Source organism: Pongo pygmaeus, chromosome 1 (assembly GCF_028885625.2).
Source record: "Pongo pygmaeus isolate AG05252 chromosome 1, NHGRI_mPonPyg2-v2.0_pri, whole genome shotgun sequence".
Taxonomy (NCBI): domain Eukaryota; kingdom Metazoa; phylum Chordata; class Mammalia; order Primates; family Hominidae; genus Pongo; species Pongo pygmaeus.
In genome coordinates this window covers 187,176,016-187,202,360 of record NC_072373.2, presented here as the reverse complement: position 1 = coordinate 187,202,360, position 26,345 = coordinate 187,176,016, and the positions used below count along the sequence as shown (strand labels likewise).

The 26,345-nt window shown below is 52.8% G+C and overlaps 1 protein-coding gene across 2 annotated transcripts; it reads left to right on the top strand.

Annotated features, from left to right (window-relative positions):
• The first annotated feature begins 815 nt into the window (after positions 1 to 815).
• Positions 816 to 22,875, top strand: TIE1 (tyrosine kinase with immunoglobulin like and EGF like domains 1). Of its 2 annotated transcripts, XM_054491699.1 has the most exons (23): positions 816 to 985; positions 4,711 to 5,025; positions 5,093 to 5,203; positions 6,704 to 6,859; positions 7,006 to 7,137; positions 7,294 to 7,434; positions 7,658 to 7,786; positions 8,782 to 8,927; positions 9,182 to 9,326; positions 11,469 to 11,627; positions 11,792 to 11,929; positions 12,103 to 12,399; positions 12,909 to 13,199; positions 13,551 to 13,741; positions 16,995 to 17,205; positions 17,361 to 17,471; positions 17,679 to 17,869; positions 19,026 to 19,139; positions 19,250 to 19,320; positions 21,052 to 21,092; positions 21,179 to 21,275; positions 21,399 to 21,498; positions 22,418 to 22,875. In XM_054491699.1, the coding sequence occupies exons 1-23, from the start codon at positions 928 to 930 to the stop codon at positions 22,487 to 22,489; spliced, it is 3,417 nt and encodes a 1,138-aa protein (XP_054347674.1). In that variant the 5' UTR covers positions 816 to 927; the 3' UTR covers positions 22,490 to 22,875. The 2 variants fall into 2 exon arrangements, with proteins under 2 accessions (XP_054347674.1, XP_054347683.1); XM_054491708.1 differs by lacking the exon at positions 7,294 to 7,434 and having other exon boundaries at positions 22,418 to 22,869.
• The last annotated feature ends 3,470 nt before the right edge of the window (positions 22,876 to 26,345 follow it).

Below are 26,345 nucleotides of genomic sequence, written 5' to 3'. Positions count from 1 at the left end.
CCTGGGCAGACTTCTGCTGCTCCAGTGCCCAGGGATAGGCAGGGGTTTGCTGCAAAATGAATGACACCTGGCAGCCAATAAGCTGAAGCTTTCATTAGCAGCTTAAACTGAGGACTATCTATGCAACCGACACTCCCTGTGTGCTCCCCTGGGTCTGCTTAATGTGAGCCCTTGTGGAGCGTTTGGCACCAAGAAAGCAAGGACTAAGTCAGAAGTTCAAGTCCCAGCCTTGCCACAGCCTCAGGGTGCCCTCGAGCACAGCAAGCCTCAGTTTTCCCGTCTGTACAATGAGAGAGGTACACAAGGTACACTCAAAGGCTCTTTGTTGCCAGAGCCCTGTGTTCGTTTGAGTGTATGTGCTTCTCAGGCCCACAGAGGTCCTTTGTGTTTCGTATGGGAACTGCTCTCTAGGAAACCCATGTAACTGTCTGTGTCCTGGGGCACATACATGAGGATTCACGTGGGCCGTATTGTATGTTTGCGCTGGGGGGAGGGGAGACCCCAGAACAAAGTCCCCCACCCCACCCCCCTCCTCAATAGGCGGAAGCCACTGGCTTCCTCCCTTTCCTGCCTCCTGCCTCCTTTGTGCCAGCAAGACTGAGGATTGGAGGGAGACAGGGGATGGAAAAAATCAGTCCAACTGTCCCCAGGTCTGCCCTTACCATAACCTTCCCCCCACCTCAAGTGACTCCTCCCAGGCCACACCCATCCCCAGCCTTGTGGGGGCCAGACTGGGGGGCCTAGAGGCTCAAAGGCAGAATAAGTCCTCCCACCCCCTACCCTGCCACCCCTCCCACCGAAGCCACCTCATTTCCTCTTCCTCCCCAGCACCGACCCACACTGACCAACACAGGCTGAGCAGTCAGGCCCACAGCATCTGACCCCAGGCCCAGCTCGTCCTGGCTGGCCTGGGTCGGCCTCTGGAGTATGGTCTGGCGGGTGCCCCCTTTCTTGCTCCCCATCCTCTTCTTGGCTTCTCATGTGGGTAAGTCTCCCCTGAGTCCCTCACCCCATTTCTAGGCTCCGAGGCCCTGATTTCTACCCAAGAAACCCTATTTTATCGTAGAGACAGGAAGTAGGATGGTGGTCGCCACGGGCTGCGGGAAGGAAGAAATGGGGAGTTTTGTTTAAAGGGTACAGAGTTTTTACAAGATTTTTACTCGGTTTTACAAGATTAAAAGAGTTATAAAGATGGGGCCGGGTGTGGTGGCTCATACCTGTAATCCCAGCACTTTTGATGGCTGAGATGGGAGGATCACTTGAGGCCAGGAGTTCAAGACCAGACTGGTCAACATAGTGAGACCCCATCTCCATTTTGTTTAAACTTTTTTCTTTTTCAAAAAAAAAAAAAAGGATGGATGGTGGTGATGGTGGGACAACACTAGGAATGTATTTAATCACATTGGGTTATATGCTGCTTACAAATGGTTAAGATGGTAAAATTTGCCGGGTGTGGTGGCTTGCGCCTGTAATCCTGGCACTTTGGGAGGCCGAGTGGGCGGATCACAGGTTCAGGAGATTGACACCAGCCTGGCAAACATGGTGAAACCCCGTCTCTACTAAAAATACAAAAATTAGCCAGGTGTGGTGGCAGGAGCCTGTAATCCCAGCTACTTGGGAGGCTGAGGCAAAAGAATTGCCTGAATCCGGGAGGCAGAGGTTGCAGGGAGCTGAGATCACGCCACTGCACTCCAGCCTGGGCGACAGAGCGAGACTCCGTCTCAAAAAAAAAAAAAAAGATGGTAAAATTTATGTTATATGCATTTCACCACAATAAAAAACTTTGGAAAACAAGCCCTATCATCACTGCCATCACTCTGATCCACTAGAAAGTGAGATCAAGCTCAGGAAAACACAGGCAAGTGCTAGAAATCACCGCAACCTGGGATCAGCGGAGGAGTGAGGAGTAGCCGCTGACTGTGTTGGATCTGAGGATCCATGGAGGGCCATTTTCAGGGGGTGTTCATAGGGTCATTGTGTTGGATTCATTCAATTGTTCACTGGACAAACATTTATTGAGCACCAACAATATTCCAGGAGTTGTGCTAAGTGCTGGGCCATTAGTTGAGAGGCTGGCAACACCTAGTCTATACAATGAGATTAAATGATGCCAGCCTCCTATGGTTGTTATGGGGTTTAAATGAGAAAATGATGCAGAGCAGTTGGCATAGAGCAACTGCGCTTGGTAAGGATTTCTGAGTAGGTGGCAGCTGATTCCTTCAGTTTGCTGGTCAGAGGATTAGAACACAGAGGCTGCCTTTGAGTGGTTCACGGTCTAGTACAGAACACAGGACAGGGGAAGAGGGCTAAACAGGGACAGACACAGGAGCTCTAGAGGAGCACTGAGGAGGAGTCAGCTTACACTGCCTCAGGTAGGAGACAAAAAGGGAATCAAGGAAGATTTCACTAAGAGGGGTGGTCTTCATTCCAGGCAGCCAGAACATAAAAAATGCAAGTCTCAGATGCATGGAGGTGCATGGGAGAGAAGATGCCTGTTAGGAACACAACAGGAGGGATAGCATGGGAGCAGCACAGGGCTTAGGAGCACGAACATAATCCTGAGGGCAATAGGGAGTCATGGGAGGTCACAGGCAAGAAAGTCACAAGGTCAGATTTGGTCTTAGATCACTGTGGAGGATGAGTTGCAGAAGGAGGGGCTGTGGCTGTTGGGATGGTCCAGGTGAGTAAGGATGAGGGCTGAACAAAGGCAGGCTGGTGGGGTGGGGATGAAGTCAAGAAGCGTTCAGGAAACAATATGCAGAATTCTGTGATTGATGGGGCAGGCAGCACAGTGCTCAGAGATGTGGACTTTAGAATCAGACAACCTGGCCCTGCCACTCACTAATTGTATGACCTTGGGCAAGTTACTTAACTTCTCTGAGCCTCCCTTTCCTGGCTATAAAACAGGGATAATAACATCCACCTCCCAGGATAGCTGGGATGGTAAAATGAAACAACATCAGTAAAGTGCCTGGTGCATAACTGGCAGCCAATAAACATTCATTATTATGACAATGGGAGTAGAGATGACTCCATAGTTTGTGTCTCAAGTGGCGGGTGCTGTCCAGTGAGTCAGGGAGCACTGGAGAGGAGCAGGTTTGGGAAAAGCTGATGGAAATGCAGGTCCAAGCTGAAAGACCATTCCCGAGTTCCTGACTCAGAGGTGATGGTTAAAACCCGGGGAGTGGGCGAGCTTGCTCAAAGAAGCCAGTAGAATAATTACCATGAGCCTGCTCTGTAAATGGAAAGAATATCCACTTCACTGGTTGTGAGGATCCAGTGGAAAATGGGGGCTTGGTATGTGGTGGGCGGTCAGTAAATGCCAGCTTCGTTTGCTCATGGTAGCCTTTCAAACACTGATAAGCTAGGTGGCATTTAAACTAATGAACTGCTTGACAGTCAGCTAGCAGAGACAGAGAAGGAAGGGCTTGGCTGGTGGAGGGGCTCCGGGTCCTGGAGCTAAGGCAGGCTCGCAGGCTCTCCACTGTCCAGCCTGGACTCTGACTCCATCTGGTCTCTCCTGCCTCAGCCTCACATTTTGTACTCCAGTCACACAAACCTGGAGAGCCTCCTCCACCTGCCATAATGTTGCCACTGCAGGCCTTTGTCCAGGCTGTTCCCTCTGTCTGTGATGCCTTCTCCCTGCCCTTGACTTCTCTCCCTCCCCATTGTCCTCACGCCAATGTGCCCTGCTCCAACTTTACCTCCCAGGAAGCATCTCTTCATCTCCCTGAGCTCCCCCAGGCTGGATCAGGGGTCCCTTCTCTGTGCTCAAAAGCACAGCGCCCTACATTTGGCAGCTGTGTTCATGCCTGTTCCTCCAACTAGCGCGTGAGCTCTTTGGAAGGCAAACACAGACCAAGACCCACCTCATGTCTGTGTCTGTCTGGGCTCCAGGCCTTGCCCTGGGGCTGCCCTCCCTGGCTCTGGGCCCAGCCCCAAGCTTAGCTCCATTTCTTTTTGTTTTTCTTTTTCTGGAGAATGGGGTCTTGCTATGTTGCCCAGGCTGATCTCAAATTCCTGTGCTCAAAGGATCCTCCCACCTCTGCCTCCTTAAGTGCTGGGATTCCAGGCGTGAGCCACGGCACCCAGCCCTAGCTCCATTTCTGCGCCACAACCTTCTGGCTGCAAAACTCAGCCTCTCCCACCTCAAATCCCAGCCCACCATATATTTCTAGATCTCCATTGTGACAGAGAGGGTGACCCATGGGATACTTCTGTTCTGGCTGGCTCTCCTGGCCTGCACTCTCGTGGTGGAGGCAGGGAGAAGTGGCTCACAGCAACCTTTGCAGGGCAGTTTTAGAGACGAGTGGGGAAACAGGACTGATAGAAATAAAGTGAGGAAACGGAGACAGGGAGCATAGATCATTCTTTCCGAAAGCTGGGGCGAAAGGGAAGCCATCTGGCAGGAGAAGGGAGGGGACACGGCCAGAGAAGGATTCGTGGTTTTGTTTTTGTTCTTTTAGAATGAAGAGAGTTGAAGGAAAGAGGCCAGTGCGCATGGAAGGGGAAAGGAGGGGGATGGGAATGCCTGATAAAGTGAGGCCTGTGGGGTCTGAAGAACCAGGCAGGGGAAGGAAGAGGGGTGAATGTTGGAGACCCTCTTCTGAGTGGACGGTGGATCAGTAAGACCAGAGGGCTGGGGCTGGGGGCTCTGGGGCACTAGGGTTGGCTGGGACTACAATAGAGTCACTGGTGTCCTGGCCCCAGGAGCGGCGGTGGACCTGACGCTGCTGGCCCACCTGCGGCTCACGGACCCCCAGCGCTTCTTCCTGACTTGCGTGTCTGGGGAGGCCGGGGCGGGGAGGGGCTCGGACGCCTGGGGCCCGCCCCTGCTGCTGGAGAAGGACGACCGTATCGTGCGCACCCCTCCCGGGCCGCCCCTGCGCCTGGCGCGCAACGGTTCGCACCAGGTCACGCTTCGCGGCTTCTCAAAGCCCTCGGACCTCGTGGGCGTCTTCTCCTGCGTGGGTGGCGCCGGGGCGAGGCGCACGCGCGTCATCTACGTTCACAACAGCCCTGGAGGTGAGTCTGGTAGGCGGGGGGATGGCGCGGGGAAAACCAGGCCGCTGACCCACCTTCCACCCCGCAGCCCACCTGCTTCCAGACAAGGTCACACACACTGTGAACAAAGGCGACACCGCTGTACTTTCTGCACGTGTGCACAAGGAGAAGCAGACAGACGTGATCTGGAAGAGCAACGGTGAGAGGGGCATTTGAACTGGTGGGGCGGGTAGACCCATCGTTCTGAGGCCCCAACACTTTCATCACCCATGGAACCCTCAGCTTTGGCCTCTGACACACCGGACCTCCAGGGCCTCTCCTCTGTAGTGGACCAGGTCCCATGGGATGCACCTGCACCCATCTTATCTGTAGTTCTGAGCTGCCCTCCTACTGTACACAGAGGGCCAGGAGCCTGTGGTCAGCTGCCCCTTCCCTCTTAGCCCCAAATGAGCATGATGTTAAACCCTCATCTTTGACTCTCCCCTGGGAGTTAGCAGGTGCTGTCACATAGCCCACCTGGCAGACCGCAGCAGTCCCTCTGAGGAAGAAGAGAACTGGTAACATCATGCCCAACACAGGCAGGGCAGAGTCTAGCCTCTCCCAAAGATCTGTCCAGCCCAGATCCTTGATGCCCAAGACAGCCTTATGCTGAGGCCTGGGTAGACCTGTGGGATCTCAGTCCCAGGCCTGTCCTCCACCCTGACCCTTTGGCCACCCCATAGAAGGAAGCTGTTTTCCTATGTGGCCCCAGAATTCCTGCCTCAGTCCTCAGATTCACAACCCCTTGGCTGACTCTTGCATACCTGGTCTCCTGAGGGAGGAAGACCCTTCCCTTTGGCCAAGGGGGCTGCCTCCTGAGCTCTGGACCCCGTGAATTGACAGGAGATGTGAAGAGGCACAGGCAGACCTGGGTCTCTAGGCTCTCTGTTCAGCCCTGAACAAAGAGGCAAGAAGCGGGTGGGGCAGCGACTGGGGCACTCTTCTAAGAGGGAGAGGCTCAGGGGAGAGACCCCAGAGTAGATGACACTTGAATTGTGCTCAGAGGAGAAGTGGGAAGACAAAGAAGGCAGAAAAGGAAGGAAGGGCATTCCAGGAGGAGGGACTGAGAAGAGCAGTAGGGTCTGAAACACAAGGGTGTTTCTAGAAGAGAAACAATCCATTCAGGAATTCAGGAATGTTAGGAGTCAAGAAGGGTGTGAAGACGAATGGGGCTGGATGGCTTGGCCACGGCCAAATTGGTGAAAATGATGTCTAAGGAGCTGGATTTTTGTCCTGAGGTCACTGGAGAACTAGGAGAGTTTCAGCAGAGGAGTTCGAGAGGAGTCTGTTGTAAAAAATCCCCCTGGCTGCTGGGTGGAGGAAGGACAAGAAAGGGTGATGCTGGAGGCAGAGGAGCCTTGTGAGGCCCTGGAGGCTAGGACCAGGGCAGTGGCAGTGGGTGTGGGGAGAAGCGGACTGGGTTAGGGGATGAGGAGGAGGTGGACTGAGCAGGACTTGGTGATTTACTGGGTGGTTGATGGAGCTTGAAGAAGAGGGCACTTCTGAGCTTTTTGGCGTGGGCATAGGCTCTCGTGGTGCCAGCCCCAGGTCTCATCACTGTACATGGGGCCCATTGATGTGACCTGAGCAGAGGTGGACAGAGAGAGGTGACACAACCCTCATGTAGTGCTGAGGCCCCTGACCCATTCATGTCCCCCAGGATCCTACTTCTACACCCTGGACTGGCATGAAGCCCAGGATGGGCGGTTCCTGCTGCAGCTCCCAAATGTGCAGCCACTATCAAGCGGCATCTACAGTGCCACTTACCTGGAAGCCAGCCCCCTGGGCAGCGCCTTCTTCCGGCTCGTCGTGCGGGGTCAGAGGCAGAGGGCAGAGGTTGTGGGTAGAGTGGGAGGCTGGGAGCCCTATGGGTACTTCCTGTGGGTCCCCTGGAGCCCCTGGATCTCCAGTCCTCAGTGGTCAGGTGGGTGAGGGTCAGCTGCTGAAGACACCTTCCTCCAGGTTGTGGGGCTGGGCGCTGGGGGCCAAGCTGTACCAAGGAGTGCCCAGGTTGCCTACATGGAGGTGTCTGCCACGACCATGACGGCGAATGTGTATGCCCCCCTGGCTTCACTGGCACCCGCTGTGAACAGGGTAAGGAGCAGGGGAGCTAGGACCCAGGCCGGAGAGGATCCCTGACTGGAAGAAGACCCTAGAACCATGTGGGTGGAGCTTGGAGGGTGAGGGTGACAGGCAGGTCCTGGGCCCAGGGGCCCACAGAGGCCCATGCACCCCACACACTCTTTCTAGCCTGCAGAGAGGGCCGTTTTGGGCAGAGCTGCCAGGAGCAGTGCCCAGGCATATCAGGCTGCCGGGGCCTCATGTTCTGCCTCCCAGACCCCTATGGCTGCTCTTGTGGATCTGGCTGGAGAGGAAGCCAGTGCCAGGAAGGTATGCCTAACCTACCCTCATGGTCCCTGACCAAGACAGCTGGCCAGGAGCTTGACCCGGACCCTTCACTCTGCCTCTGACTTATGCAGCAAGCCCCCCTGCTCACTTGACCAGTCCTTCTACCCTCAGCCTGTTGTATAACCTGTACCCCATCTGCACCCTCATCTGTGCCCTCATTGCCCCCTGTCCCGTGCCCCTCTAATCATACCTCCTCTATTCCCAGCTTGTGCCCCTGGTCATTTTGGGGCTGATTGCCGACTCCAGTGCCAGTGTCAGAATGGTGGCACTTGTGACCGGTTCAGTGGCTGTGTCTGCCCCTCTGGGTGGCATGGAGTGCACTGTGAGAAGTCAGGTATAAGCACTATGACCCCTGAGAGCCCCCCAAGATAAGTCGGCCTTTACCAAACACATCTCCCTGGTGGAAGAGACTGGTCCCTCCTTTCCCTACAAGGGTCGAAGTCCTGCCCTCAGGGAGCTTAGAGTCTGGTGGACAGGGAGCTCTGGCAGGGAGTCAGTCTGGTAGGGAGTCAGTCCAGCAGGGAGCTCACTGCCAGCCAGCCATAGCAGAAAGGGCAGCAGCCCAGAGAATGTGGGAGCCCAGAGGATGCCCCTGGGCAGACTGAGCAGGTCAGAGAAGGGTCTGGAAGCAGGTGTAATCTGAGATTAGATATGAAGGACAAAAGAGAGACAACTGAGGAAAGAACAAGAGCAAAGACCCAGGGATTGGGGACCCAGGTTTGGGTGCCAGGACAGTGGAGTAGGGGACCCAGGGATTGGGGACTCAGGTTTGGGTGCCAGGACAGGGGAGTAGGGGACCCAGGGATTGGGGACTCAGGTTTGGGTACTAGGACAGTGGAGTGGGGGATTGGGGAAATGGTCAGAAGAGGTCAAATCGTGGGGCCTTTGAATGAAGGCCAAAGAGTTTGCACTTCATATGATGGGGCAAGAGGGAATTGTTAAAAAGGAACAAGGTGGTCAGATCTGTGTTGGAGAAAGGACCCCTAGCTGCTGGCCGGGGAGTGGGAGCAGGAGACCCTGGAGGAGTCTGTAGCTAGGGACCAGAAATGATGAGGCCTGAGCTAGTGTGCTGGCTGGGAGGATGGTGAGGGGCCTGCTGGCAGGTATTAGACGGTATCGGGAAGTGGGGAGGTGGTTAGGAAGTAGACTTTGCGGCTGATGGGATGTGGGGCTGGGACGCTGGAGGAGTCATGTGGGCCTTTGCTGGTTTTCAGGCTGGAGGGACTGGGTAGATATCTCCACTGAGAAACAGGACATGGATGAGGGGCGCTTTGGTGGTCACGTGTCTGCCCCTGTGGGAGCTCCAGGATGAGTGTCCTTTCTCCCCAGACCGGATCCCCCAGATCCTCAACATGGCCTCAGAACTGGAGTTCAACTTAGAGACGATGCCCCGGATCAACTGTGCAGCTGCAGGGAACCCGTTCCCAGTGCGGGGCAGCATAGAGCTACGCAAGCCAGATGGCACTGTGCTCCTGGTAAGCCCCAATCACCCCAACCCACCAGCCCCGCAGGCCGCCTGCTTCACAGCTGATCCCTAAGACCCCCTAGTCCCTCAGAACTTTCTGCAGGGCCCACCTATTGGCCTGACCATTGCTCACGTGAGGTCAGGCTGATTGGTGAGGGGCTGCCACTGGGCCTCTGTCCTGCCATCAGTCCAGACGGACACCTGGGTGCCTGCCACAGGGGTGCTCATTCTCTGTGACCTGTCCCCTTCCCCCATCTCTTTTAGTCCACCAAGGCCATTGTGGAGCCAGACAAGACCACAGCTGAGTTTGAGGTGCCCCGCTTGGTTCTTGCGGACAGTGGGTTCTGGGAGTGCCGTGTGTCCACATCTGGTGGCCAAGACAGCTGGCGCTTCAAGGTCAATGTGAAAGGTCAGTGATGTCCTAGGTCCACAGGGGATGGACAGTGAGCAGAGTAGGCTCTAGATGATGCTGCTCAGGCTGGAGATACTAGTAGGAAGGACAAGGACATCTAAGATCATAGCCTAGCACCAGAAAAAAAAAGAGGGGTTGTGGTCAACCAGAGGTCCGGGCTGGGCAGTGTCAAGGCTGGAGTATAGCTTAGACCCATCTGGAAAGGACATCCCGTGCCCCAGAAACTGGGGACACTCTCCAGGCCCGACTTTCCTCCTGCCCAGCCATCCTGTCCCCCACCAACCATCACACACAGACAAGTATACCTTTAACTCTGCTCTGGGTTGCTGCCTCCCATCTCTGAGTCACCTCACAGACGCTCAGTGCTAGCCCAGGGGAGCATATGGGGCTGTGGAGCTCAGAGGGTGACCAGCTTGGCTTCCTAGAAGTGGTGCATGCCTAGAAATCTGCCAGGTAAATAAGGAGGGACCTCCCAGTGCCCAAGATTACTCAGACCAGAGCACCCCCACCCTGTTCTAAGGCTTCCTTCGCCTTCTCCAGCTTCTCCAGCACCCTAAGCCTTAACCATTCACACCCCTGCCACCCCCTGACCCTGCTGTCCCTCTGTTCCTGCTACCCCATGTAAGCCCCCTCTCTCACCTTCTGCTTTCTCGTTGCCACACTCTGCCTCCCAGGTCCTCGTCATCTCCCCATCCCGTGACTATGCATACCTCTCTGCCATCAAGCCTCACCTTCTGCCTTTCTCTTCTCACTCTGCCCAGGCTCAGGAGCCAGACAACCTGGAATTGAATCCTCTCTCCACAAAATCCTTGCCCCATCACCTTAAGCAAAGTACTTAACCTCTCTTACTTTGTTTCTCTCTCTGTGAAATGGGGATAGTTAGCACTTGATGGGGTTATTACGAAGATTAAATTAGATGATGTCTTTAAGCATTTAGCACAGTGCCCGATACAGGGTGTGTGCTCGATGTATGTCGATAATTATTGTCGTTATTATTTAAAATGTCACCTAGTCCCTAGATTTTGATTGTTCTCTGGCAGCTCTCACATGATCTGCAGCTGGGACCCCTCTTCTGACTCCAGATCATTTGGTGGGGCCTCCATGAAGTGGGGCATCTTCTCTGGAAGTCTGGTTTTGAAGTTGGTGTGGAAAGTAGCTGCTGTTATGATTCAGAGGCCCATTTTATATCCAGCCACTTCCTGGACATCTAATCCCCTGCATGAGCCAAAGGCACCAAGGGCTTCTCTGCACCCAAAATGGACCTTCATCTTCTCCCAAATCAGCACCACCCTCCTGCCATGCTCATTGCTGCCTGACGCTCCCTCAGCTTACAGCGCGGCATCCTTTTCCTCCCTCGCTCCCTCCCTCTTTCCTTCCTTCCTTTCCTCTCAAAAAGCCAATCTGGTAAACATTTGTAAGAGTCAAGGGAACCTGTTAAAAGCACTAGTGCAATAATGTGGAGAGAAAAAGTTGAGGCCAGAATAGGAGCAGCGATCATGGGGTGAGGAAGTGGGGCAGGAGCAAGGGCTGTTTTGGAGTAGAATGGATAGATCTGAGGCGGCCTGCGCAGACAGACCTAGTTCAACACATGGCTGTATCTCCTCCTAGTTGTGTGTCCTTAGGCAAGTTATTCGGTGTCTCTGAGTCTCAGTGTTTTCATAAGGTAGGGTAATGAGCCCTGACAGAAAGGTGGCTGTGAGAATTAGAGGTCATGCTATGAAGCATGTGGCAGGGAGCAGGTGCTTCAGTGCCAGTGCCCTTTTTTTTTTTTTAATAAGAGAGTGGTGAATGAGGGCAGGAGCAGAGAGCAGGATGATGCCCAGGTAGCCTCCCCGCCCTGGGTTTCAGCCCCTTCTGTCTACCCCCACGCTGCATGGGAAGAGTGCACCCCCAAACCATGTCTGGCCATGTCACTTCCTCATCTACCATCTTTTGGGACACCCTCATGCCTTTACTGCTTAATCCTTGTGCCCCAAGCTACCCAGGGGCCTGAACTCTGTCCTCCCTGGGCCCCGACCACTATGGTCAGCTGTTGAACTTGGTGTCCCTCAAGCCCAGAGGGTCCCCAGCTTGAAACAAAGATGCAGAAGTGGACTGGATAAGCTGTGTGCCCGTGCCTTACCCCGAGTCTCCTGGCAGTGCCCCCCGTGCCCCTGGCTGCACCTCGGCTCCTGACCAAGCAGAGCCGCCAGCTTGTGGTCTCCCCGCTGGTCTCGTTCTCTGGGGATGGACCCATCTCCACTGTCCGCCTGCACTACCGGCCCCAGGACAGTACCATGGACTGGTCGACCATTGTGGGTAAGTAGGGAGAGAGCTGGGGCAGGACAGAGGTGTTGGATAATAGTGAAGGGATACAGTGAGCAGGAGAGGGAGGGCAAATGGTGCAAGGGGGCTGAAGGGAGCACGGCAGCTTCTAGAAGAGGTGGGGGCTGAATGATGTGTGCTTTACACCCCACGCCCAGTGGACCCCAGTGAGAATGTGACGTTAATGAACCTGAGGCCAAAGACAGGATACAGTGTTTGTGTGCAGCTGAGCCGGCCAGGGGAAGGAGGAGAGGGGGCCTGGGGGCCTCCCAGCCTCATGACCACAGACTGTCCTGGTGAGAGGCCAAGAGTCATCCCTTCCTGTCCCCCCAGGGGTTACTTTCCTGTCGACCCCAGGGACCCCTGCCTTTCCCACTGGAGGTTGTTCTTCCTTGTTCACTGGGGATCATTGTCCTGTCCAGCCCCAAGTACCTACTGGACAGTTCTGACCCCTGACCTCTGGCCCCAGAGCCTTTGTTGCAGCCGTGGTTGGAGGGCTGGCATGTGGAAGGCCCTGACCGGCTGCGAGTGAGCTGGTCCTTGCCCTTGGTGCCTGGGCCACTGGTGGGCGACGGTTTCCTGCTGCGCCTGTGGGATGGGGCACGGGGGCAGGAGCGGCGGGAGAACGTCTCATCCCCCCAGGCCCGCACCGCCCTCCTGACGGGACTCACGCCTGGCACCCACTACCAGCTGGATGTGCAGCTCTACCACTGCACCCTCCTGGGCCCGGCCTCGCCCCCTGCACACGTGCTTCTGCCCCCCAGTGGTATGTGCAAGGCGCAGGGATAGCTGGGGGTGGGGGAGGACGTGGGATGCAGGGACACATGAGACCTAGGAGACATGGGAGGCTGTAGGAAATTAATGGACATGGAGAGGACACAGGACACACATAGGGTATTAGGCAGATGTGACCCCAGCGGGGACATGGGACGTGGGGAAGATCCAGCGTACCAGGAGGACACAGATCACCAGGAGCACGTGGGGAGAGCATGGGGAGGTCAGGGTTCATGGCGAGAACCATGAGACTTGGGGAGCACAGGGCATGGGTGAATGTGGAGAGGACTTGGGATACAAGAAGTACAAGGAGAAGCAGAAGCTTGAGGGTGAAAGTGGCCTGGGGGAATGGAGAGGAATTCAGTCTGGTGGGGAGGAGGAAGTTGGCAGGGTGGCTCCTGTGCTTGGACCCAGAGAGGAGGGAGCACAGCTAGAGCAGATGTGTCCAGCCCCACAGCCTTGTCCTATCTGAGCCTTGCCTTCCCCCCACCATCTCCCCAGGGCCTCCAGCCCCCCGACACCTCCACGCCCAGGCCCTCTCAGACTCCGAGATCCAGCTGACATGGCAGCACCCGGAGGCTCTGCCTGGGCCGATATCCAAGTATGTTGTGGAGGTGCAGGTGGCTGGGGGTGCAGGAGACCCACTGTGGATAGACGTGGACAGGCCTGAGGAGACGAGCACCATCATCCGTGGCCTCAATGCCAGCACGCGCTACCTCTTCCGCGTGCGGGCCAGCGTTCAGGGGCTCGGGGACTGGAGCAACACAGTAGAAGAGTCCACCCTGGGCAACGGTGAGAGGGCAGGGCCCACAGGACCCCCGGGCTCTGAGCAGGGAGAGCTCAGCACGCTCTCCTTCTACATCACGCCCTACTGCGGAGCTAGCGCATCCCAGGCCCCACCCGACAAAGACTCAGCCCCGGTCCTGGGGACTCAGCCTTCCCTTCTAATGATCCACTGTCCCAGGGCTGGGAAAATCATGTTGCCCCTCTGACACCCCTCATCCCTTCCTTCATGTGGCCCAAGTGATTTCCTGACAGTCCTGGCACTGGGATCTTTCACCTCTCCCTCTGTGTAACCCCATGGTGGCCTCTGGGTTCCCTGACCCAGGTGTCCCCACAATCTGCCCCTCTCACTGTGTCCAGGGCTGCAGGCTGAGGGCCCAGTCCAAGAGAGCCGGGCAGCTGAAGAGGGCCTGGATCAGCAGCTGATCCTGGCGGTGGTGGGCTCCGTGTCTGCCACCTGCCTCACCATCCTGGCCGCCCTTTTAACCCTGGTGTGCATCCGCAGAAGCTGCCTGCATCGGAGACGCACCTTCACCTACCAGTCAGGCTCGGTCAGTGACCCGCCCCACCCCCGGATGCATGCTCGTAGCCCGTGTTTATGTTTCTACCTGTGTACACACAAGACCTTGTACACCTTGTGTGTGTGTGCGTGTGTTTGTGTTGCAGGTATAAGATTACACTCAACAATGTTCAAGGGTCCAAAATATAATTTTCTTTATTTCTCTAAAACTGAACTCAGCCCATGAGCCCATTTATATTAGTGGTGAAATATTTAATATTCCCATTTCAGAAGAATTCCGTGATGACCATATTTCACAATGGACATTCCAGTTTTGGGCTCCGTCAATTGGAGATTTTCCTCTCCCCTCTTTTATTTCCCCCTAGCGGTTATCTAGGCCTAGATAACAAGGTGATCAAATGGAAGGGCACTTGGGGTTCATGCTGGCCTCTGTCCTTGCAGGCCTTCCTGGGCTTGGGAGCCAGCCTCTGTCTGCACACATCTTTGGCTGATATCCTTAGCCCTGCTGTGGCCACCTGCCAGTAGGCCAGTCATGCTGTGAGCTCCTCATCCTAACCTCCATTCTTGCATATCCCAGGGCCTCCTTTTGGAGACTTAAGAAAGGGGCCGGGCACAGTGACTTGCACCTGTAATCCTAGCATTTTGGGAGGCTGAGGCGGGTGGATCGCCTGAGGTCAGGAGTTTGAGACCAGCCTGGCCAACATGGTGAAACCTTGTCTCTACTAAAAATACAAAAATTAGCCAGGCGTGGTGGTGCATGCCTGTAATCCCAGCTACTCACGAGGCTGAGGCAGGAGAATTGCTTAAACCCGGGAGGTGGAGGTTGCAGTGAGCTGAGATGTTGCCACTGCACTCCAGCCTGGGCAATAGAGCAAGACCCCGTCTCAAAAAATTAAAAAAGAAAAAGAAACAGAACTAAAGAACTGTAGGGGCTTCCTTATACCTTATGGAGGAAGGCATATTTTGTGGCCCTCAGACCACTGCCACAACCCCGTCCCACTTAGACAACTGTTTCTACCACTCTAGAATTGTGCTGGCCTGCAACCTCACCCATCGCTCCTTGAAAGAGGAAGCACAAACCTCCACTCCTCCTGGCTTCCCTGTAATCCTGCCTGAGTTGTCTGTCCTCCTGTAGCCCACACCCTTCCATCCCTCAGACCCCTGCTTAGAGGTGGGGTGTGGGAGGGGACCCACTGTCACTTCATCCTGTCACATTCTAGCCGCCCATCCGCAGGTCCTGTCTCCTCTGAGGGCTTCTTCATTGTCGTCACTTAGGATCTGAACTCTGTCCTTGGCCTTCCAGGCCTGGACTCTTGATATTTAGAGCTAAGCTTTGGCATTTCAAATAAAAAATAAAAAAAGAAAGAAAACCCTCTTCTCTCTCAAGGGCTGATTCTTGTGATAGAAAGGCTAGTGTCTCTGCTATGCCTTTAAAAAATCCATTCAGAGGCCAGGTGCGGTGGCTCCTGCTTGTAATCCCAGCACTTTGGGAGGCTGAGGGGGGTGGATCATGAGGTCAGGAGTTCAAGACCAGCCTGCCCAATTGGTGAAACCCCATCTCTACTAAAACTACAAAAATTAGCCAGGCACAGTGGCAGGCACCTGTAATGCCAGCTACTAGGGAGGCTGAGGCAGGAGAATTGCTTGAACCCGGATGGCAGAGGTTGCAGTGAGCCAAGATCATGCCACTGCACTCTAGCCTGGACGACAGAGTGAGTGAGACTCCATCTCAAAAAAAAAAAAAAAAAAAAAAAATGCATTCAGAGATTCCATTGGCTTCTTTGTTCCAAGCTGTGTCGGCTCTTCCTCTGAGGTCAGTGCACACAGAAAGCCCTCACTGCTGTGCGGGGGGAGGGTAATGGGTACAGATGTTGAGGGCAGGAGGTGGGAAAGCAGTCTTTAACATACATGGTGTCATACTATATATCAAGATATATCCCCCCAGCCTGGGCACCATGGCAAAACCCCATCTCTCCAATAAAAGAAAATATGAAAATTAGATGGGTGTGGAGGTGTGCACCTGTGGGCCCAGCTACTCGGGAGGCTGAGGTGGGAGGATTGCTTGCGCCCAAAAGCTCGAGGTTACAATGAGCTGAGATCATGCCATTGTGCTTCCGCCTGGGCAACAGGGCAAGACCTTGTCTTAAAACAAAAAGATATATCCCTGGTACATGTGCCTGCATATGGATAGGAAATGTGTGTGCAGAAATGTGTGTGCTCCATGTATGAGTGCACACGTGCATCCCCTGTGAGTGCCGCATGTTTAAATGCATGTGTCCCAGATGCACGTGTCCCTATGCCTGTGCACCTTCAGGCCTGCGTGTGTGTATGGACCTATACATGATGCACCTACATATGGTGCTGCCCAAGAACATCACGTGCATTTGCTATGTGCCGTCAGCACCAGTGCTTCATGCAAATCCCTGGGCCCCAGGTCCTCAGCCTTTGCCCATCAAGCTGGGCTTCATTGCACTTAGGAAGCCCCACCAGAAGGTCTGTCTTAACCCTGCTTCCAGTTCTCATATTGGCAGCTTCTTTGGTCCTGTTCACTTATCTCCTTTTCTCGCCATCAGCCCCGCCCAGATGGCCTCCTCCTACTGAGTTAGGGAACTGGACATTCCTCTTTGTTATTGTGTTGCTATTTTCAGGTCCTGGCCTGATTTTAGAGCTATGGAGAGAAGCCAAGTGTGTGGACAGGATAATGTCTGCTTCTGCTACTGTGGAGAAAACCCCTCCACTGGCTCCCAGCAGCTCAGGGCTGAGCATGTAGTAGGTGCTCAATAAATGTACCCTGGCCTACTCCCTAAGGCTGGAATCTTCTCCAGAGCTTCCCTGGTGACCCCCCGCAAAAAAAAAAAAAAAAAAAAGCCTAGTTGTGGGATTAGCACAGTCATAGGAAGCTCATTCCGATCCTTTTCTGTTTTAAATGTTAGAAATATCCTCCTTCCATTGACTCACACTGTGGCTTCTAGCAACTTTACCCACAAGCCCTAGTTCTGCCTTCCAGAGTCCCGTACACTAGATCCCCTGGCTGCAGCCTCTGCATTTCTCTCCTTGGACATCTGTCCACCCAGCAGCCTACCTGTGGCTCTGTTACCTATGATTCTGTCTCAGTTATGTCCTCTGTCTGCCTGTCTGTCCCTGGCTGACCACCAGAGTGCCCTCCATCTGGGTCTGTGCCCACTTGTCTGACACTGAAACCTCCTCGTGTGCCTGTCTGTGCCTCCTTCTGCCCCCTTTGACTCTTGCGTGGACCGTCTACCCTCTTGTCTCATCCTGTGAAGGGTGAGGAGACCATCCTGCAGTTCAGCTCAGGGACCTTGACACTGACCCGGCGGCCAAAACTGCAGCCCGAGCCCCTGAGCTACCCAGTGCTGGAGTGGGAGGACATCACCTTTGAGGACCTCATCGGGGAGGGGAACTTCGGCCAGGTCATCCGGGCCATGATCAAGAAGGACGGGCTGAAGATGAATGCAGCCATCAAGATGCTGAAAGGTCCACTGGGGCGACCCCTGGCCCAGCCCTGATGCTCTCCTTTGTCCCACAAATCCCAGGCCCCACCTGGCTTCCTCCAGCAATTGACCCCAGCCCTTGCCAGCCCTTTCTCCAGAGTTATTTCTGGCAAAAGTAATATTGGATTCTTTACACAGAGTATGCCTCTGAAAATGACCATCGTGACTTTGCGGGAGAACTGGAAGTTCTGTGCAAATTGGGGCATCACCCCAACATCATCAACCTCCTGGGGGCCTGTAAGAACCGAGGTGAGCCCCCAGCTCATCACCTACCCCTTCTTCCAAACCCCCATCCTCAGCCATCACCTCCACCACATGAGTAGCTTGCCAGGGGCTGCTGGTGACCTGTGCAAAACCCTTAATCCTCCTTCATCCCTGTCTGTTACTATCGGGTGCCTGCTCCAACCCTAGGTTGCCTGTGTCTAAATCACCACTGTCTGTCTCTTTGCCTCTCAGGTTACTTGTATATCGCTATTGAATATGCCCCCTACGGGAACCTGCTAGATTTTCTGCGGAAAAGCCGGGTCCTAGAGACTGACCCAGCTTTTGCTCGAGAGCATGGGACAGCCTCTACCCTCAGCTCCCGGCAGCTGCTGCGTTTCGCCAGTGATGCGGCCAATGGCATGCAGTACCTGAGTGAGAAGCAGGTGTGTGTGAGTGGGGGAGGGTGGAGGCCAGAGTGGGAAGCCACTGGGCCGGTGTCAGGGGAAGAAGTCAGCCGGCCCTGATTGTATGTGGGGATTGAGGTTCCTGGCCCAAGTGGGTGGGTGGGTGCAAGCACAGCGAGGAGGCAGGGCCAAGGGGCAGGTCTGGAGGAGGTGGGGACTTCCAGTATGGAGGGTGCAGGTGTTGAGTGAGTAGGTCTAGATGCTAGCCTGGAACTCAGGAGAGAGGCCCAGGCTGGAGACAGCATCTGTGTGTGAGCTGTCACCCCACAGATGGTGCCTAATGGCAATGGGCCTGGTGTGATCTGCCGGGGAAGGGCAGAGATCCAAGCCCAAGTCAACTCAGGCCTGAATGAAAGGACAGGGGGATGACCGTCCAGGGGAATGTGAGACTGAGGGAAGGCATTTTATCTTTTTTTTTTTTTGAGACTGAGTCTCACTTTTTTGCCCAGACTGGAGTGCAGTGGCGCGATTTCGGCTCACTACAACCTCTGCCTCCCGGGTTCAAGCAATTCTCCTGCCTCAGCCTCCTGAGTAGCTGGGATTACAGGCATGCACCACCACACCCAGCTAATTTTTGTATTTTTAGTAGAGTCGAGGTTTCACCATGCTGGCCAGGCTGGTCTCGAACTCCTGTCCTCGAGTGATCCACCCGCCTCAGCCTCCCAAAGTGCTGGGATTACAGGCATGAGCCACTGCACCTGGCCAGCATTTTAAAGACAGTAAAGTTTTGAGTATGTTTGAAAGCAGAGGGGCAGCGGAAGGGGCCAGTGCAGAGGGAGGGGCTGGTGGAGAGAGGTCTCTGGGGAAGCTGGAGGGCTAAGGGAGAGAAACTGGAACCCAGGGGATGGGAAGAGGGAGGGGGAGAAGCACGGAAAGAGGAGAAGGTGCAGTATGGCCACCACTGTCTCAGGAAAAGGGATCCAGCCTGAACTTGGCCATGGCCCAGGAAGGAGCAGGTGAGAGCCAACACTGATCTTTCTCAGATATGAGTCAGCCGACGAGATTGCAGCCAGGAGAGTAGGCGTATGGGGTATTGAAGGTAACGAGGGTGCCCACGAAGACTGACTCCTTACTGGCCTGACTGTCCTGGGCTCCCTCATCCCCAGTCTCTCCTGACTTCTGACCCTGCCTACAGTTCATCCATAGGGACCTGGCTGCCCGGAATGTGCTGGTCGGAGAGAACCTGGCCTCCAAGATTGCAGACTTCGGCCTTTCTCGGGGAGAGGAGGTTTATGTGAAGAAAACGATGGTGAGTCTCATTCAACCCTCACCCTTAGGGCTTGTGTCTGGCCCTGCCCCACAGGAGCCTCAAACAGGCCCTTCTTCCACACTCAGCCCCTCAAACCCATTCTCTCCTAGGGGCGTCTCCCCGTGCGCTGGATGGCCATTGAGTCCCTGAACTACAGTGTCTATACCACCAAGAGTGATGTGTGAGTGTGAGATGAGAGGGCACAGGAGGGCTTGGCCCCCAAGAATCACCCAGGCCTGACCTAGACATATCTCAGAAATGTCATGGGTGGTCTAAGGCATGACCTGCGCTGTGTTCCAGGTGTGACACAGGTGTGTCTTGGGTATAAAGTACCCAGCCAAGTTGGGGCTTGCTGGAAGGAGTCTTGGAAGGTGTTTCAGGAATAGGACTGGGGTAAAGGTAGTTTCGGATTACATTTGTGTAAGTGACGGGGGATGCCTTGGAGAGGTTTGGGAATGCTGGCGGATGCTTCCTGAGGTAGATGGAGAGGCCACTCAGGAATTGCTCTCATCTTCCTCCCTGAAGGGCAAGGTCATGCCCACCTGAGGATCTTACCAGAGCATGACCCCCAAGACTCCCTCTCTGTGCCCCCTCCCCTGCAGACAGCCCTCTTGGCATACTCCTCCTGTCTCTCCAGGGATGTGCATCTTGGTCTGAACCTACCCCTTGCCCCAAGCCCTTTGGCCTTGCCTGCATGGCTTACTGCTTACCACACTGATTGCTCCTCTGACCACTACAAGCCTACTTCTTGCTTCTGCCCCAACACTCCCTAGATTCCCTCCACCCCTTTGAACTCTCTTCCCTGGTCTCAGGGCTGAAGCACACTACACAGAGGCTGTTAAAGTGTGAGATGCAGTCAAGAGTAAGAGCTTTGGAGCCAGACTGCCTGAGTTTGAATGCTTGCTCTGCCACTAACTAGCTGTATGGCCTTGGGCAATCTAGCTAACCTCTCAGTGCCTCAGTGTCTTCATCTGTAAAATGGCAAGACTAATAGAACCTGTATCATAGGATTGGTGTGAGGGTTAAATGAATTAACATGTCTGTTAAATGACCAGTGCCTGGACCACAGTAAGTGCTCAATAAAAATGTTAACTCAGCTGGCTGTGGTGGCCCACGTATGTAATCCCAGCACTTTGGGAGGCCAGGCAGGCAAATCACTGGAGACCAGGAGTTTGAGACCAGCCTGGGCAAGATGGCAAGACCCTGTCTCTACTAAAAATACAAAACATGGCTGGGCATGGTGGCTCACGCCTGTAATCCCAGCACTTTGGGAGGCCGAGGCGGGCAGATCACAAGGTCAGGAGATCGAGACCATCCTGGCTAACACAGTGAAACCCCATCTCTACTAAAAATACAAAAAGAAATTAGCCTGGTGTGGTGGCGGGCACCTGTAGTCCCAGCTACTTGGGAGGCTGAGGCAGGAGAATGGCGTGAATCCGGGAGGTGGAGCTTGCAGTGAGCCGAGATCTCGCCACCGCACTCCAGCCTGGGCGACAGAGCGAGACTCTGTCTCAAATAAATAAATAAGTAAATAAATAAATAAATAAATACACAAAACATTAGCTGAGCAGGGTGGCACACACCAGCTACAAGGGAGACTGAGGCGGGAGGACCACCTGATCCTGGGAGGTCAAGGCTGCATGCAGTAAGCCACTGCACTCCAGCCTGGGTGACAGAGTGAGACCCTGTCTCAAAAACAAAAGAGAGTTAGCTCTAATTGTGTTGAGTCCAGAGATGGGGGCAGTATGAAGGAGCTTCACTGGCGCAGAGACAACAGCTGGCCAAGGCCAGATGCTTACAGAGTAGACACATACAGGGGGGCTGGGAGGCACTGCACATCTTGTGCAGGTAGAAGCTAAACTGCTAGGGGCCAGGGCCTAGAAGGTAACTAAGTGCATCCTTCTTATTTCAGCTGGTCCTTTGGAGTCCTTCTCTGGGAGATAGTGAGCCTTGGTGAGTTCCTGATCCCCGTCCCCCAGAGTGCCCCACCTTACCCCATGTGGAGCCCTGGACCGAGAGCGCTTTGTCCCCTCCTGCAGGAGGTACACCCTACTGTGGGATGACCTGTGCCGAGCTCTATGAAAAGCTGCCCCAAGGCTACCGCATGGAGCAGCCTCGAAACTGTGACGATGAAGTGTGAGTCACCCCATTCTTGAGCTCCATGATCCTATCTCTGTGATGAGTGACCTCAGCTTTGATCCCTGTGACCCCATCACCCCAGCTGGCCTGACTGCTCATCTCATCAATGCCCCCTCGCAGGTACGAGCTGATGCGTCAGTGCTGGCGGGACCGTCCCTATGAGCGACCCCCCTTTGCCCAGATTGCGCTACAGCTAGGCCGCATGCTGGAAGCCAGGAAGGTGAGGAGACTGGGGCTGAGGTGGCGGGCTGGGCTCACAGAGTGCCCTCTCAGAGGTGCCATGACCCCTGTCCCAACCACACTGCCTGCCCAAACTCCCTCAGTGGGGGCTGTCACCACGGCTAGGCTGGGCCCCAGGATGCAGCCTGCCTTTCCAGCCCTCACTGGGTTAGACACCAGGCCCTTCCAAAACTCTTCCAAGGCCACTGCTCAGCCCCAACAGCAAATCCCTCCCTTAAGCCCCAAGTCCCAGACTGCTTGCCTGTCCTCTGCTGAGGCCATCAGCCCATCCTCATCTGGGACACCTCTCCCCACCTGCCAGAGCCAGAGCAGAGTGCATGAATGGTCACTAACCAAATGGATGGATGGGTGAATGAGTGATACAGTAACTGTATGAATGAATGAATGGAATTAGTGGATAGATGATACAATAATCATATGAACATGTAATTCAATAACTGAATCTACTAACCATGTGAATAAATGAATTATCAAATAATGAAAAATATATCAAAATTAGTAAATATGAAGAGTTCTTCAAGTAAATTAATGATTAAATAACCAGCTTAAGAATGAAGGAATGATCAAATAACCATATAAATAGATGAGTCATCTAAAATGGCTTTTGAACAGATAAGTTACTGAATGAATGAATGCATAAGCCAAGAATTCATTGAAACAGTGCATGTAAAAACCCTCCTCTAACAATGGCATTGAGAGCCTCTCACCTGAGACCCCAGCTGTGGCCTGATGCCTTCACTGCCCTGGGCTGGTAAAGGCCACTCTTGGCCATGGGGCCATCTTAGGTCTCCAGAACAAATCAATGTCAGTTCAAATGCCCCCACCACATGGAAGTCAAGGAGCTTGAGGCCAGATGCACCCCCATTCCTGGCCCCCACTAAAGCTTGCTCTGCCCCCAGGCCTATGTGAACATGTCGCTGTTTGAGAACTTCACTTACGCAGGCATTGATGCCACAGCTGAGGAGGCCTGAGCTGCCATCCAGCCAGAACCTGGCTCTGCTGGCCGGAGCAAACTCTGCTGTCTAACCTGTGACCAGTCTGACCCTTACAGCCTCTGACTTAAGCTGCCTCAAGGAATTTTTTTAACTTAAGGGAGAAAAAAAGGGATCCGGGGATGGGGTGGGCTTAGGGGAACTGGGTCCTCATGCTTTGTAGGTGTCTCATAGCTATCCTGGGCATCCTTCCTTCTAGTTCAGCTGCCCCACAGGTGTGTTTCCCATCCCGCTGCTCCCCCAACACAAACCCCCACTCCAGCTCCTTCGCTCAAGCCAGCACTCACACCACTAACATGCCCTGTTCAGCTACTCCCACTCCCGGCCTGTCATTCAGAAAAAAATAAATGTTCTAATAAGCTCCATTCAATGTCTACCTTTTACTGCTGGTCAATCTTGGGGTGAGGGGCGTAGTTAAACCCAAGAGACAGAAACTGGCCGGGCACGGTGGCTCACTCCTGTAATCCCAGCACTTTGGGAGGCCGAGGCAGGCGGATCACGAGGTCAGGAGCTTGAGACCATCCTGGCTAACATGGTGAAACCCTGTTAGCCAGGGTGAAACCCTGTCTCTACTAAAAATGCAAAAAATTAGCTGGGAGTGGTGGCGGGCACCTGTAGTCCCAGCTACTCAGGAGGCTAAGGCAGGAGAATGGCCTGAACCTGGGAGGCGGAGCTTGCAGTGAGCTGAGATCACACCACTGCACTCCAGCCTGGGCGACAGAGTGAGATTCCATCTCAAAAAAAGAGAGATGGAGTCTCTCAAAAAAAAAAAAGAGACAGAAACTGGGCTTTCTAGGAAACTGGGCTTTCCAGAAACTGGGCTTTCTAGGAAAAGAAACACTGTTTCAGGCCTCATCCCTCAGCACTCTGTCCAGGATGGGAGGTGCTCTGGATGGGAGGACAGGCCTCAGCCCTCAGGATGGGAGGACAGGCCTCAGCCCTCTGTCCAGCTCCCCTGTCCAGGATGGGAGGTGCTCTGGAGGACCCATTTTACACAAACCACCAGCCCCTACCTCTGTCCTGATCAGAAGGCCAGTTTTCCCTGGTCCTTTCCCTGCTCTCCAGCTTCCATCACTAATGTGTCTCCCTGTGTATCTCTAGGTAGCAGCCAGCCTAGGATTCTTTGTTCTGTCCAAACAGTCCATGCCAGGATCAGCTATAGCCAGCCTCAACTCTGCCTGGCATCTCAGCGCCAGACGGATCCTGGCCTGTCTAGAGTTTCCTTAGGTGCCTTCTCCTTTTCCTTATGCCTCCAGGCAGCCTTCCCTGGCTTAGCAGCCACTTCACTGCCCAATGTATGAGCCCAAAAGGAGGAGGGCAGAGGCCACTCCCAACTTCAGCCAGCCGTGGTAGGATTCCTTTGCCGTCTTCAGGGTCTCATAGTGCTGTGAGAGGTGCTTCTCTCCTGGTCCTGAAAGTGAGTCCCACACTACTCCATGCTGTGCAGCCTCTGGGCTTGCCTACTCTTTGGATTGCTCATGGCTGGCCTTAGATTTCTCTCCTATTGGTCCTTAAGAAACAAGATTGATTGTGTTTTACACATTTTTTCAGTGAATCAGAAGACATCAAAGAAGGCATAACATGGTGTGGCACTGTGATGAAGAGCACAGGTTCTAGGATCACACCGACCTGTGTTCAAGTCCCTGCTATGTCACTTACCATCTGTGTGGCCTTGGTCAAGTCAATGAGCTTCAGTTTTCTCATCTAATTAATGGGGTTAGTAATAGCTACCTCGTTGTTTGTGTTAAATGAGACCACACAGGCCCATTTTTCACAGCACTGGGCCTGGGCCATAGTAAGTACACAGTGTCAGCTGATATCATTATATACAAATGCAGGAAGCTGCAGGGAGGTAATGATTAGGATCTGTATTCTGAAAATACTTGGATGGTTGGAGGAGGATGAATTTAAGAGCAAGTAATTAATTGGAGTAAATGGGAGGCTACATAGGATGAAGGAGATGGGAACTGCTAGAATAAAACTTCATTTCAGATCCACATTCACTGCAGGGATATTGCCAGGTCCAGGCTGTGGAGATTAAACCGTTGTCTTTGATGGAGACCAATATGTAAACCAGTGCCTCTGTGAGGTGACAGCTATGTTAACAAGCAATAAAATACAGCAGTGTATGCTCTAAGAGTGCGGGGGAAGCTGGGGAAGGCTTGAACAGGAACTGGAGTCAGAACAGTTTCCCAGAGAAAGTGACATTTTAATCTGGACCATGAAGAGGAAGCAGGGTTTCACCAAAGGAAGAGACCCTGGCACAGGAAACAACACCTGTGATATGTGGCATGTTCAGGAGCTGCAAATAGTTCTCTGTGGCTGGAGCAAAGGGAGAACAGGGTAATGAACCCAGAGAGGTGACGGATGCCAGGCTGTGCTGAGCCTTATAGGATATGAATCTTTATCCTAAGAGCAGAGGAGCCACAGAAGAGCTATAAGCAGGGGTGAGACATAATGAGATTTGCATTTTTTTAAAGTCACTCTGGCTACCCTGTGGAGAACAGATTATATAGGAAAAACAGTAAAGGTGAGGAGCATGGCTATAAATTAGAAACCTTAGATGAGATTAATAAATTCCTAAAAATACACAAAACTACTGAAACTGACTCCAGAAGGAATTCACCAATCTAAATAGACTTGAACAAATAAAGAGATTGAATTAGTAATAATAATTTTAAAAAAAACAACCCACAAAGAAAAAGCCCAGGCCCAAATGCTTCAATGGTGAATTTTACCAAACATTTAAAGAATAAATACAAAAACTCTATACAAACTTTTCCAAAAAATAAAAAAGGAGAGAAGGCTTCCCAATTTATTCTGTGAGGCCAGTATTACCCTGATACCCAGAACAGACAAAGATTGCACAAGAAAACTACAGACCAATATCTCTTATGAATATGGATGCAAAAATTCTCAACAAAACACTAGTAGGAAGAATCCAGAAACATAAAAAAAAGATTATACATCATAATCAAGTGGAATTTATCCCAAGAATGCAAGGTTGGTTTAACATCTGAAAATCCATACACCATATCAATAGACTAAAAACCAAAAACTACATGATCATTTCGGTAGACACAGAAAAAGCATCTGACAAAATATAACACCCTTTGTGATTAAAAAAAAAAAAGCTTTAACAAATTGCAAATGGAATCTTTGTTAACCTGATAAAAGATGTTTACCAAAAAAAAATACAGTAAGCATCATATTTAATAGTAAAAGACTGAATGCTTTCTCCCTAAGATCAGGAAGAAGACAAGGATACATGCTCCCCTCACTTTTATTCAACATCATACTGGAGGTCCTAGCCAGAACAGTTGAGCAAGAAAAAGAAATAAACAACATCCAGACTGGAAAGGAAGAAATAAAACTCTATTTGCAGATAACATGATAGTATATATAGAAAATCCTAAGAAATCCACTAAAAAACTAGTAAATGAGTTCAGAACAGTTGCAAGATACAAGATCAAAATGAAAAAAACAATTTTCTTCTATACACTTGCAATAAACAATCTAAAAATGAAAATAAAACAATTCCATTTATGATTGCCTTAAAAAGAATAAAATAATAAAATTATCAAAGACTTATACTCTGAAAACTATAAAACATCATTGAAAGAAATTAAAAATCTAAATAAACAGAAAATGAAGCATCTCATGTCCATGAATTGGAAGGCTTAATATTGGTAAGATGATAATACTTCCCAAATTGGTCTATAGATTCAATGCAGTCCCTATCAGAATCTCAGCTGGCTTCTTTGTAGAAACTGGCAAACTATTGACTGGGCGCGGTGGCTCGCTCCTGTAATTCCAGCACTTTGGGAGGCCGAGG

Coding starts and splice junctions, on each gene's coding strand:
- TIE1 (XM_054491699.1), top strand. CDS start 928: ATGGTCTGGCGGGTGCCCCCTTTCTTGCTCCCCATCCTCTTCTTGGCT. Junction 8,928..9,181: donor CAGATGGCACTGTGCTCCTG/GTAAGCCCCAAT, acceptor CATCTCTTTTAG/TCCACCAAGGCCATTGTGGA. Junction 19,140..19,249: donor TTTATGTGAAGAAAACGATG/GTGAGTCTCATT, acceptor ATTCTCTCCTAG/GGGCGTCTCCCCGTGCGCTG.